This window comes from Hirundo rustica, chromosome 4 (assembly GCF_015227805.2).
Source record: "Hirundo rustica isolate bHirRus1 chromosome 4, bHirRus1.pri.v3, whole genome shotgun sequence".
In the NCBI taxonomy this organism is placed as follows: domain Eukaryota; kingdom Metazoa; phylum Chordata; class Aves; order Passeriformes; family Hirundinidae; genus Hirundo; species Hirundo rustica.
Genome location: NC_053453.1, coordinates 47,568,613 through 47,580,195, shown reverse-complemented (window position 1 = coordinate 47,580,195; position 11,583 = coordinate 47,568,613). Strand labels below are relative to the sequence as shown.

The 11,583-nt window shown below is 53.6% G+C and overlaps 1 protein-coding gene across 1 annotated transcript; it reads left to right on the top strand.

Annotated features, from left to right (window-relative positions):
• Positions 1 to 143: 143 nt before the first annotated feature.
• Positions 144 to 11,473, top strand: PMM1 (phosphomannomutase 1). Its single transcript, XM_040062412.1, has 8 exons — positions 144 to 252; positions 353 to 470; positions 1,344 to 1,420; positions 1,588 to 1,679; positions 3,890 to 3,989; positions 4,787 to 4,862; positions 7,611 to 7,726; positions 8,492 to 11,473. The coding sequence occupies exons 1-8, from the start codon at positions 184 to 186 to the stop codon at positions 8,612 to 8,614; spliced, it is 771 nt and encodes a 256-aa protein (XP_039918346.1). The 5' UTR covers positions 144 to 183; the 3' UTR covers positions 8,615 to 11,473.
• The last annotated feature ends 110 nt before the right edge of the window (positions 11,474 to 11,583 follow it).

The following is an 11,583-nucleotide window of genomic DNA, read 5'->3' as shown; positions in this document are numbered from 1 at the left end:
AGCCAAAGCGGGGAAGCCGTTCAAGACTCGAACGTTAGCGCATCCTTGTAATGGTCGTGGATAGGCGGGGGAGCGGGCGAGGAGCGCCCGGCGCCGCGGCGCTCCCGCCCGTGCGGTTCCCGAGGGCGGGCAGCCGCCATCAGCTCCCGCGGTCCCGCCCCCCGTCCGCAGAGGCCGGGCGGGATGGCGGCGGCGCGGGGCCGGGTGCTCTGTCTTTTCGACGTGGACGGGACCCTGACGCCGGCTCGGCAGGTAGCGAGGCGCGGGGGCGAGGGGCGAGGGGCGAGGGGGGGGCGAGGCCAGCGAGAGCTCGTCCCGCCGGCTGCGGCCTCACCCGCTGCTTCCCCGCCAGAAAATCGAGCCGGAGGTGGACGCGTTCCTGCGGGAGCTGCGGGAGAGGGTGCACATCGGCGTGGTGGGAGGTTCCGACTATGCCAAGATAGCCGAGCAGCTGGGGGAAGGGGACGAAGGTGAGCGCGGCGGACGAGGTCTCCCGGGAGTCACCTGTGCCCTAAATCCAACCCCCGGGCTGCCCTTGGAGTGGCTGGCCGTGCCCAGGCGGGAGCTGCTGCTTGGCTCTCTCTCCCCATGTGTGGAGGGCAGGCAGGGATGCTCCAATCCATGTTGCCGGCTCCAGCGTCAGTTTTGTACGAGCTGCCTGAGAGCTCTGACAGTTTCACGCCCCCCAGGCATCTTTCGCCTCCCTGATGCTGTCTGGTGGGGTCCCCGCAGGTTCCTCACCACGTTCCAGTGGGGGCATGGGGTACAGTAAGGAGTGGGAGGGCAAGGGGGCAGCGCCTGCCTCCTCCACCGTGTTCTCCCTTCTCCGGCATGGATGACAAGCGCCACTGGGCTCCAAGCTCTGCCTCCCACTTCGTTAGTGGAGGGAGACCGAGAAATTCCCGGCTGAGGCTGACTGCCGAGTCTCCAGTGCTGCGTGTCTGGATTGCAGGGAGGGCTGGAGCTAGATAACCAGTAACCACATCATCCCAGCAGCCTGGCAGTGGGGAGGGCACAGCAGAGAGCAGAGTAGCACGTATGTAGTTGAAAGCCGAACATTTTTGAGCCCTTATCTTTGTCCTGCAACTGATTCAGCCCGTGACCTCGGTCAGGTCATTTCCCCCTGCATGCGTCACCTCCCCACCCGTGAACAGAAGATAATCTCCTCATCCACTTTGTGGAAAGCAAGGAGTGTGGCCAGTGACCATTTGCAGAGCACAGGAGCTGTGGAAAGTACAGCACTAAGGAAGCAAGAAGATTGCTCACTCAGTCCTGATCCCAGTCCTTTTTGCCCCTTTTCCCAGGCAGTAGTAATGTTTCCTATTTTTTCCCTCCCCTCTCAGTGATTGATAAGTTTGACTACGTCTTCGCAGAGAACGGCACAGTGCAATACAAGAATGGGCAGCTGGTCTCCAAGCAGGTAAGTCCAGCTCCCTTTGTGGCCATGGCTCTCCTGCCCTGTGCACCGTGGGGAGCAGCGCCTCCCCTACCCAGGCAGATGGGCAGCTGCTTCTACCCAGTTGCTACCTCTTCCAGGTCAGCTTCATGGGCAGTCAGGCATCATCGCTTGCCCTTCTTTTTCTGCAGGCCATTCAGGACCACTTGGGGGAGGAGCTGCTGCAGGATCTGATCAACTTCTGTCTCAACTACATGGCACTGCTGAAGCTGCCCAAGAAACGGTAATGGCTCAGGCGTAAGCGAGTGGAAGTCATGACACTGATTTCTGGGGAGCTGAGCTCCAGATCTGTCCTAAAAAGAGCTGATCTACAGAACTTGTCTTGCTCCAGGTTTTATCTTAGCATACAGAGGCACTGTGTAGGATCACTGTCTCCTGGAGCTGAGAATCTTGGGCAAAAAATGGAGGAGTGTCTTTGTTCTGAAGAGTCTGCCCTATGTTTTAGCATAATGCCTGCTCTTTTGTCCCTTGGATTTTCCTCCCGGGGAAGCGGGGTGCAGCCATCGTGTGTATCTCATTTAGGACAATGGCATTAGCTTGTTACTGGACGGCGCATCAGGTATCACTGGTAGTATATGTTTCCAACCAGGCAAACAGTGGATCTTAAGATGGAAAGTCCAGCTCCTGAGCACACAGTTTCACACTGTTTCTAACCCAGCGTCGCTGGCTGGCCCTGCTCTGTGTTCCTCCCTGCTCTTCTCCTTGAGATCCAGCAGCCAGAGGCTGAGCTGGGTTAGTACACCTCTGCTGAAGGAAGACCAGGCCACTACCAGGACAAGAAAGAGTAACCTTCCATTGGATCAGCTCATTCTGTTAGCACAGCAAGAGAGAACCTATGGCACGAAGATGGAAGCAGGGAGCAGGATGGCCTCTTTCAGAGGCAGCCTGCAGTTAAACCAGCCTGGGTGCAGGGTCAAACCTCACCTCAGACCACAGTTTCAAGAACATGTGAGCCATGCAGGACTGTTGGGAGCAGCAGCTCTGCGCTCCGTTTGCTGTGGCTGATTTTTTTCCTGCTTTCCCACTGTATTTGGACAGTGAACCCAAGCAGGTGAGCCGTTGGGTTGAAATTAATTTGATAGAAGTTGCTAAACTGTGATCCAGATTAGCTGCTTAATATTAGTCACCACGTGGCAGTACAAGGACCGGTCAGAGGGGCTAGGGTGGCTCCTCGCAACAGGACTGCCAGCTGAACAGGCCCCCGAAAGCAAGGGCTGGGACTCGGAACCCTCAAGGCTGTTTGGTTGCCTCATTGCTGTCTGGTTACCCAACAGCCTTGGTGGAGTTTCACCCCCCAAGTAGTTGTGTGGATTTAGGTTTATGGGATTTCTAGCAAAGCAAGGACTTTAACCCATATCTCCCGAGTCCTGGCCTGGGGTGTGAAGCACGGCACCCTCGGTGCCGCAGAGATGCTCCCAGGCTGCAGGCAAATCAGAGAAATGGACACCCTGCCAGTGTGTCCATTCCATGATGCTCCTCACGATGTCAGGAGATAGAAGGGGGAGAGCTTTTCCTCCAGACTCAGGGTGGTAAGCACTTCACAGAGAAACAGCAGGCAGGGCTGGAAGGGACAATAAGCTCAGGGGTCCTGGACAGGGAAGGGATCTCCCTCTCCAGTACAAGAATTTTGATCTATTTTCATACTAGAAGGGCTTCCATCCCCTGTTGTTTCTATCCCACCAGTGCTGGTATAGCTCTCTGACCCCTCGATAAGCAAAGAGAAGTAGCTGGGTTTTTACCAGAGAGAAAAGAAGGGAGCAGTTTTCTGCCAGCTCAGTGCTTTCAACCACCCCACCAAGGAAGTGGATGAGAAGTGACCCCAGCACCAGGTGAGAGTGGCAAGCAGGAACTGCATCCTGCTGGCTTAGATAAGAGCTGCAGTCAAAGGTGCAGAGGTCAAAAGGGAGATAAAAAGACCCTGATTTGTGTGCCTTGAGGAGGCCCTGATTGCTCCTCAGCCTGCTGCTGGACATCAACAGCAAGTTACGCTGACCTGGACCATCCCACTGCCCCAAGGTACTGCCATCTTCACCCAGCCCACAGAGCATTTCCTAAGAGCCTCATGTGGTACAGGTGCCACAGCCTCATCAGGCAGCTGGTCCAGGCCAGGCAATAGCTGTCCTTGCAGTGATCACAACATTAGAAAACTTTACCTGTCATCTCCCCTAAGCTCGTTTCTTCCAGCCTGTCCCTGGGGCACAGAGGCACTGTTTATTTCTCTCCTCTCACAGTCTTGTTTTATAAAACTTTGAGCTCCTTGGGGCCTTAAGCAGTTGTTGATGCCTGATCTCTGCCTGTTGTGAAGCACACAGGAGCGGGCATGGCTTCTCTTCTCCTGCATGTTCTTGCAGAGACTCAATAAGCAGCCATTCTCCCGGAAAGGTTGTTTTTCTCTCCCTGCCTCAGTAACCTTGTGCCTTCGCCCACCCACAGAGGGACCTTCATTGAGTTTCGCAATGGAATGTTGAACATCTCCCCCATTGGTCGGAGCTGCACCCCAGAGGAGCGAATCGAGTTCTCTGAGCTGGACAAGGTACAAGGGCCAGACCTGGGCTCACCCTCAACCCTTGGCTGGTTTTGCACAGCCACAGATCTCAGGTCTTCTGTGCTCCCCCGCTTCCCAAGGAGAAGGGAGGTCCAGCTTCAAGCTGTGCCTGTGCAACACGGGGGAGACAGGACTGGGAGCCAGGAAACCCAAGGGAAGTCACAGATGAATGGAAGAAATCTGATTTCATTGGGGACCACCAATGCAGGGGGGTGGCCAGCAGGATTCCTTGTGCTGTGGTAGAGCCCCAGGGAATGAGGCAGTTATTTGACGGTGTGTTTCCTCATTTACAGTACCCAGAGATGGCCCTGAAACTGTCCTCTCTCCCACTTCCCCAGCTCCAGCAGAGCTGGAACTAATGGACTTTCCAAACTGGGAGGGCCATGGCAGATCTGCTGGGCGGGTCTTTAGAGGATTTGGCCCATGCTCATACCAGTTTCTGCCTGGGAAAGCTTTCTTGGGGTTGAGGAATCAGCTGGTCTTTGCAAGACTTTTTAAGCAAAACTGGAGGCTTTGGATTATGAACAGGGCTGTGGGAAACTGAAGCAATATTTCATTGCCAACGAAGATCTGCTAGGATCTGCTCCTCCCGATGGAGTGAGCTGGTGGCCTATTTGGGCACTCGGCAGGACTGGTGGAAGCTGGCTAAATGGCATGGCACTGAGGCCCAGTGCAAGTGGTACGGGAGCAGTATGGCCCAGCAGACAGGTTACAGAGGATTGTGGGAGTCTGGCAATATCTAATTATTCAAACCATTTTTTCTTCCCTTTCCTCCTTATCCACAGAAAGAGCGGATACGGGAGAAGTTTGTGGCAGCCTTGCAGAGGGAATTTGCTGGCAAAGGCCTGCGTTTCTCTCGAGGTGAGCAGGGAAAGCTTCCTTGGCTTTGCTTTTATCATGTTTCCCATAACATTCTGTGAAGGGGACCAGGAATCCCAAGTGTTCCCTCTGAGTGTCTAGAAAGCCTGGGAAGAGCAGAAGGAGCTTTTAGTCCTGGAGAGCTGCCACAGGGGAGTCACGTCTGCATCCATGACGTCTGCATCCATGCAGAGAGTAAGCCATACTGCAGACTTCCCTCCCTGGGAATCAGACAGACAGGTTTCCACCCCATGACATTATCCCTGTCTTAATCTCAGTTATTGGAGCCCACTGCTGTCCAATGGATCTGTTCTGCCTCAAGCATCAGCAGCAGGGCGGCCAGCAGAGCCCCAGGCATGTGCACTCTTCTGTAGGAATGAGACAGGAGCCTGATGCATGTCTTGTCTCTGGGGTTTTCTCGTGGCAGTTAGCTGCAAGGGAAACGTTCTTCCTAGAGGAAGAGAGTACAAGGAGTCAGGAGATTGCAGCTCCCTACCATGGGCTTTTGTAGGGCCGCTTCTTGGGATAGTTCTCACAGCCAGCTTACCAAATGTGCAGAGCTGAAGGAGGGGCTTGAGCAATCCTGGGTGTCTGGCCAGGAGAGGGAGAAAAATTAGGATGTGTAAGTTGTGGGGATGATGCTGGAAGAGGATCTTCTGCAGGGATGTGACATAAGAAGGTTCCGTGTGGCAGCCCAGCCAAAGGGCTAGGGGGTGATGAGGCTGAGGCAGTGGGTGACACCCCAGGCCCTCGGATCCTCCAAGAGCTTTTCTCTGAGAGCCTTTGCTTGCCCTCAGCATCCTGCCAGGGGCATCCTCTGCTGCCCACAGCACTGGCACACACCGTTTGTCACAGCAGAGAAAGATAAGGTCCCGCTGCTGCATCCCCTCAGGCACTGGGTGTGAGAGCTGGACAATGGGCCTTTCTCTTGGGCTTTGGGAAGTTGCCATGAAGAGCCCAGGCCTGTTGTATAAAAACATGAAGGGGAGCTGTGGGTCTCCTGCTCCTCCACAAAGAAAATGAGGGGTTCTCAGGACAGGCATCTGAAAAAGGGGCATGCTGTAACATAGCTCTTCTGCCAGCCTGGCTCCATGTGCCTTTTCCCTGGCTGTGGAGGATGCAAGGCCCAGAGGCAGTGGGAGGTCCCCCTGCAGCCCCCCAGTCCCCTGCTCTACCTGGAGGAGTAACAGTGCTGGCCGGTTCACACCACTTCTTCTCCCTTTGATTTCTTACCTGATCCAGGTGGCATCAGGAGCCCTTTCCTGCTACCCTTTCCAGCTCTCTTTAGACAGCTAGAATGCAATGAAAGGCAGTGGTTTTTACAGGTAAATGGCTTTGGGTGCAAAACAAGAGGATGTCACCAAGTTTAGCTCCTGCTCTGATGCTGAATCCTGCTGCAAGCCTGGGGCCATCCCCATCCCTGAGCTCATAGGGCACTTGCTCTCATCCTTATCACAGTGTCCTGTCCAGTTTCTCTGCTCCAAGGTGGACATAAAGACTCCATCCCCATCTTCTCAAGCTCCAAGGAGGCTTGGTTCAGGATCCAACAGAGACACTCCAAACAGCCAGGAAGGGGAGTTGCATGGCATCAGGACTTGCATGTTTGAGCAACTTGGGGTGTCAGTGCCCTCCTTCAGCAGGAACTGACCCTGTGATTATCTGTCTACTCACCCTCTTCCCTACAGAGGTAGGATTATCATATAAGAAGGAGAGAGTGAAACTCCAGGATTTCTGGTGGATACTCCAGTAGATAGCCTGGAGAAGACAAGCTGACTGGCAGGAGGTCACACTTATCAGCTCAAATCCCTGTACCTCTGGCTCTGAGTGAGACCTAAATATACATGTGCCCTAAGGTGCAGGCTTTATTTTGGGAAGAGCGTCTCTCCTGTCTTGGTGCTCGGACAAGGATCTCTCTGCATCCTGTAGACACAGTGGGGCAGCTTGAGAGGATGGGGAAGGTGCTGCCTCCAAGCACCCCTAAAAGGCAGTGAAGTGCTGGGGTAAACTCTGCCTGGTCTAAGAGCAAGGGCTGGGAAGTTTGTTAACCCTTGGTGGCTGTGGGTGTCCATGTCAATAGACATGTTCTCTGGGAAAGCTCCCTTGCCACTGTATGTTGGTCACATGTGACTTGGTGCCTCTCCAGAAGTTTGCAGCCCTCACTGAACTTGTGTCAAGAGATGACATGTCAGGGTCGTGCCCTGATTACATCAGCAGGTTCGCGGTACCTCCATGGCAAGGTCCTTGGTCCTTGATCAGTGTGCAGAGACAGTATGCAGGGAACCCCAGTCCCTGCACAGTTAAGGAGCATCAGAAGAGTGGTTTTAGAAGGGACAGTCATGTCTAGCAGGCGCCTAGGAGAGAGTTTGGTGCCGGTCTCCAAGGTCATTGTCACCTGTTGGGACACAGAATGGGCTGGTGCTATCTGCAAGGCATGACCCAAAATCTCCCCCCAAAAGGTGCCTCTCTTGGGAAGAATCCTCTGGTTCCTGCTTGCCTGCAGGGAAGCTGTGCTAATGTCACCCCAGCCACTCTGATGTCACTGCAGCTCGTTGTCATAGGAACAGCCTCTGCCACTATCCTAGCCATGTGCGAAGAGGAACACCATGGCAGAGCTGATATTTGTGGCTGCTCTTTGGGGTGGGGGCTCCCCTCAGACATCCAGCCCCCTCCATCCTCCTGCCCATCCCGGGGTGGGGAGACACCCTGCCAGCTCCCAGCCACAGTGCCTGATGCTCTCCCTTCTCTTGGCAGGTGGCATGATCAGCTTTGACGTCTTCCCAGAGGGCTGGGACAAGCGCTACTGCCTCAATGTGCTTGACGATGAGAGATTTGACACCATCCACTTCTTTGGGAATGAGACAACCCCTGTGAGTATGCCCCACTCACCCCACACATGGTTGCTTTCTCTCTTGATGCTCCATCATGGGTCCTATGGGTCCCCATAGTCCCACTGGTGGCAACACAGACCTTTAGTGGTGTGAGCAGGGAAGATGCTGTAGATTTACAACGCTCTTGTGATGACCCTGCTGGCTTGGATTCACTGTGCTGGGAAGCAGGTCCACCTCAGCATTGCTTTCCTTGCCCTAGCACCCTCTGGAGGGCAGCAGCCAATCCTGTGGCCTGCATGACTCAGAATACAAGCCCCCAGCACTTAGGAGAGGACTCCTCAACAGCAGGAACAGCTTCACCTTACCTTCAGAGCAGTGGAGGATGATGCTTCCTTACTGCTGTAGATCAGCTTGGTCATCCACTCAGCTCTTCCCAGCTGCTGGCAGCCTCTGCTTCTCAAATGTGCTCATCCCGCTTCTGCTAGCCCTGCCACAGGCAGGGCAGGGTTTTAATCCAGGCTTCTGGACAAGCTTTGCTGATCTGGGACCTTCCCCTTCTTTTCTATGCTCCTCCCCTGGCACTGAAGAGGGAGGCAAGAGGGAGGGAGTAGAGCTCCCAGCCCAGCCTCTTCTGCCCCCATGGGTCAGCAAAGCCCTGCTTGTCCCTGCCCACCAAGTCCCTGCCTGCTCAGCTGCATGCTCCCAGCCCAGTTCCTCACAGGACAGAGCAAAATGTGGATTTATGGATGAGGTTGTTCTGGCAAGACCTTGCTAATGCTATCCCTATTTTCTATTTCCCTGCAGGGAGGGAACGATTATGAAATCTATGATGATCCCCGCACTGTAGGACACAGTGTCCAGTCTCCCCAGGACACAGTCCAACGATGCCGCGAAATCTTCTTTCCAGAAAGAGCAAATGAGTGCTGACTGCCCACTCCCTGCAGCCCTGCCCCAGTCCCACCCTCTCCCCCCACCAGGAAAAGCACCTTTATTTGAGGAATCTGCTCAGAGTAGGCCAAAAAACACTTGACAGAGCTGGTCGGGATGTAACACGTGTGGGTGGGTGGCAGGAAGGGTCCTTGGCTGAGCAGCCCCTCAGCACTCCCTGTGTGTGGCTGGGGGTCATGGCACCAGTCTCTCCTTGCCTCCAGAGAAAAGTTCTCTCTTGACAGTTCAGCTGTGATGGGCAGTGATGCAGATGCTTTTATGGTCGGAAAGCATTTGAAAGGGCCAAAGAGTGAGTGGGTCTGTCCTGCGCTCCCTCTTCTCTCCTTTTCCACTTGGTTTCTCTTAACACTTGTGCATGAGGGAACGAATATGTGGCTCACCTTCCTCTCCCCCTTGCACCTTGGCCAGAGAGGCTGGGGCTCCTGAGGCTCGAGGCATTCACCAGAGCTGCTCAGAGACAGGAGGCCAGGAAAGCTGTTTGCTCCAAGCCTATGGTAGGAAGAAGTAGCTGAGATCCCAGCTTGTTGAACCATGGTGTTTTCTAATGGAGAGGTCACCAGGTCCTTCCCCTCAATGCCACGGTGTGCCGGTCCCTCCCTGCAGATAACCTGGGAATAACTTTAACATGACCTGGGAATAACTTTAACATGACTAGGCTGCTGCTCTGAGCTTTGCTCAGGTTCATGAAGAAACCAATTCTTCTCTTTAGCTTACAAAAAAAACCACCTAGGGTTTATTTTCTATATTATTCTCTATTTTCAAGTCAGACCTTGCCTGGCACAGCTGGGGAACCCTCGTACTTCATGCTATGGAACAGTTTGGGGTAGAAGGCTTTCTGGTGGTCTTCCCACTCCTATGTCCATTGGGCTCACAGAAACACAGAATTCTTAGGGTTGGACGGGACCTCTGGAAATCATCTAGTCCAACCCTTCTGCCAAGGCAGGGTCACCCTGAGCAGGTGACAGGAATGTGTCCAGGTGGGTTTTGAATGTCTCCAGAAAAGGAGACTCCCCAATCTCCCTGGGCAGCCTGCTCTGCCACCCTCAACATAAAGAAGTTCTTTCTCATCTTGAAGTGGAGCCTCATGTGTTTTTAGTTTATGGCCATTGCTCATCATCCTGTCGGTGGGTACTATCAAAGAGAATCTGGCACCATCCTTTTGGCATCTGCCTTTGAGATATTAATATGCATTAATGAGATCCTCTCTGTCTTCTCTTCTCTAGACTAAACAGGCCCAGTCCCAGAGTCTCTCCTCATAAGAGAGATGTGTCCTTATAAAACCTTACCCAGGGCATTCATGACAGACCAAGTCCCCTTCCTTCTCCAGTGCTCAGCTTTCCATCCTGCTGACACAAGACATTTTCCGTGGGGTCCAACACCAGCCATACCTCGCTCATAGAGCTACTGGAAGTACCTGCTCAGCAGTGCCCTCCAAGCTTGCTCTTCCCCCCCATCTCATCCCACACACTCAGTTTACAAGCTCACCTTTAGGGATACAGGATGTTCAGCACAATTGTATGTCCTGCTCGTCTCCCTAGATCTTTGTGGGTCACAAACCCACATCCCTCCTTCAGCCTTTGACCTTCTCCCTCATATTGTCTTTTTATTTCCAGCAGTTTCATTGTGGTGTGTGGCCGCAGTCGTGACACTTGTCACAAACTTCATGCTCAAAAGGAGCTCAGGGATCCTGTCCAGAGAGATGTCCTGCTCGTAGCTCCCCAGGGTACACAGATCTGGTGTTTGTGGACCTGGAGAATATCGGAGGTTTCTGCAAACCCTCCCCCGTTGTTCCCCAGTAGCCTTTCTCACCCCATCCCTGCTGGTATGACTCTGCCCCATCTCTTGGTCCTGTTTTCTCTCCCCTTTTTCTCCTGTTCCTAGTTTCCTCATCGTGGCTCTTCGTTTTCCATTGGCAGCTGGACTGCAGAGAGAAGTTTCTCAGCTGGCTACTGCCACCCACACAAGGCACCACCATCCTCCTCAGGCAAGAGACACCAGTGCTTTTAGACCCAGGGCAGGGCTCCCACATTGCCATGGGCAGAGTTCCTGGTGGCCATTGGCACTGCTGCCTGGCCACAGGAGCAGGGATACTGCATGACCAGTGCTGGTGGGGGTGCTGTCTCCTCCACCTGACTGCACCTCCTAACTACAACACGTCAGATCTCTGATGCAGCACATTTGCATGAGCACAGCAGTCTGCCTGGCATCTAGAAATCCCCAACAAATCCACTAATTCCTCTTTCTACCCAGGGAAGATTTCTGTGTGGGAGAAGAGGAACTGTTGGAGGAGCTTGTATGCTTTTGTACCCTTTTCACAGGTCACGGGTTTTGGCCCTCCACTGCAAACTTCATGGAGGAATTGTGTTTTGTGATTCCTTCCTTTCTGTTTCAGTGTGGATCAGGTTATGTGTGAGTCTTGGGGAGTTTATTTTTCCTGTAAGTCTGTTCATAGCCAGCAGGACCTCTATGGAGCTTAGTGATGAGTGAAGAGCTGGGTCTGACCCTGATGGCGTGGGGCACCGTGGTGGCCTTGGGGACTGAGGTGACTTGCACCTTTGAAGGGAAAGGCATTTGATGCCTGTCCCTGAGACGCCTTTGCCATGGTGCACCTCTCTTATGGGTGCCCACAGCATAAGTGGGGGTTTCTCCCCATGGATGTGAGCAAGCAGACATGGCAGATCCCATGCCCGGGACTGTCTTGCTGTATGGATCCATATCAGTGTGAGATGGGCAGCTCCTGTCTGGATGATGGCAACTGTTAAATGAGAAATATATTTAAATACATAGATACCTATATTAAAAAAATTAAAATCAATCCTATTAAAGCCACAACACGCAGCAGTTGGAAGCAGTGTGTGCTTTGTGTCGGGCTGTGTGGGGCGAAAGGCAGCCAGACAACAGGCAAGACACACTTCAAAGTCCCCACAGCAATGAAGGACCAGTCCCTC

Excerpts from the sequence above, each read along its gene's own strand:
- PMM1 (XM_040062412.1), top strand. The coding sequence starts at position 184 with ATGGCGGCGGCGCGGGGCCGGGTGCTCTGTCTTTTCGACGTGGACGGG. Across the intron at positions 253-352 it reads CCCTGACGCCGGCTCGGCAG|AAAATCGAGCCGGAGGTGGA; the intron begins GTAGCGAGGCGC and ends CTTCCCCGCCAG. Across the intron at positions 1,421-1,587 it reads GGCAGCTGGTCTCCAAGCAG|GCCATTCAGGACCACTTGGG; the intron begins GTAAGTCCAGCT and ends CTTTTTCTGCAG.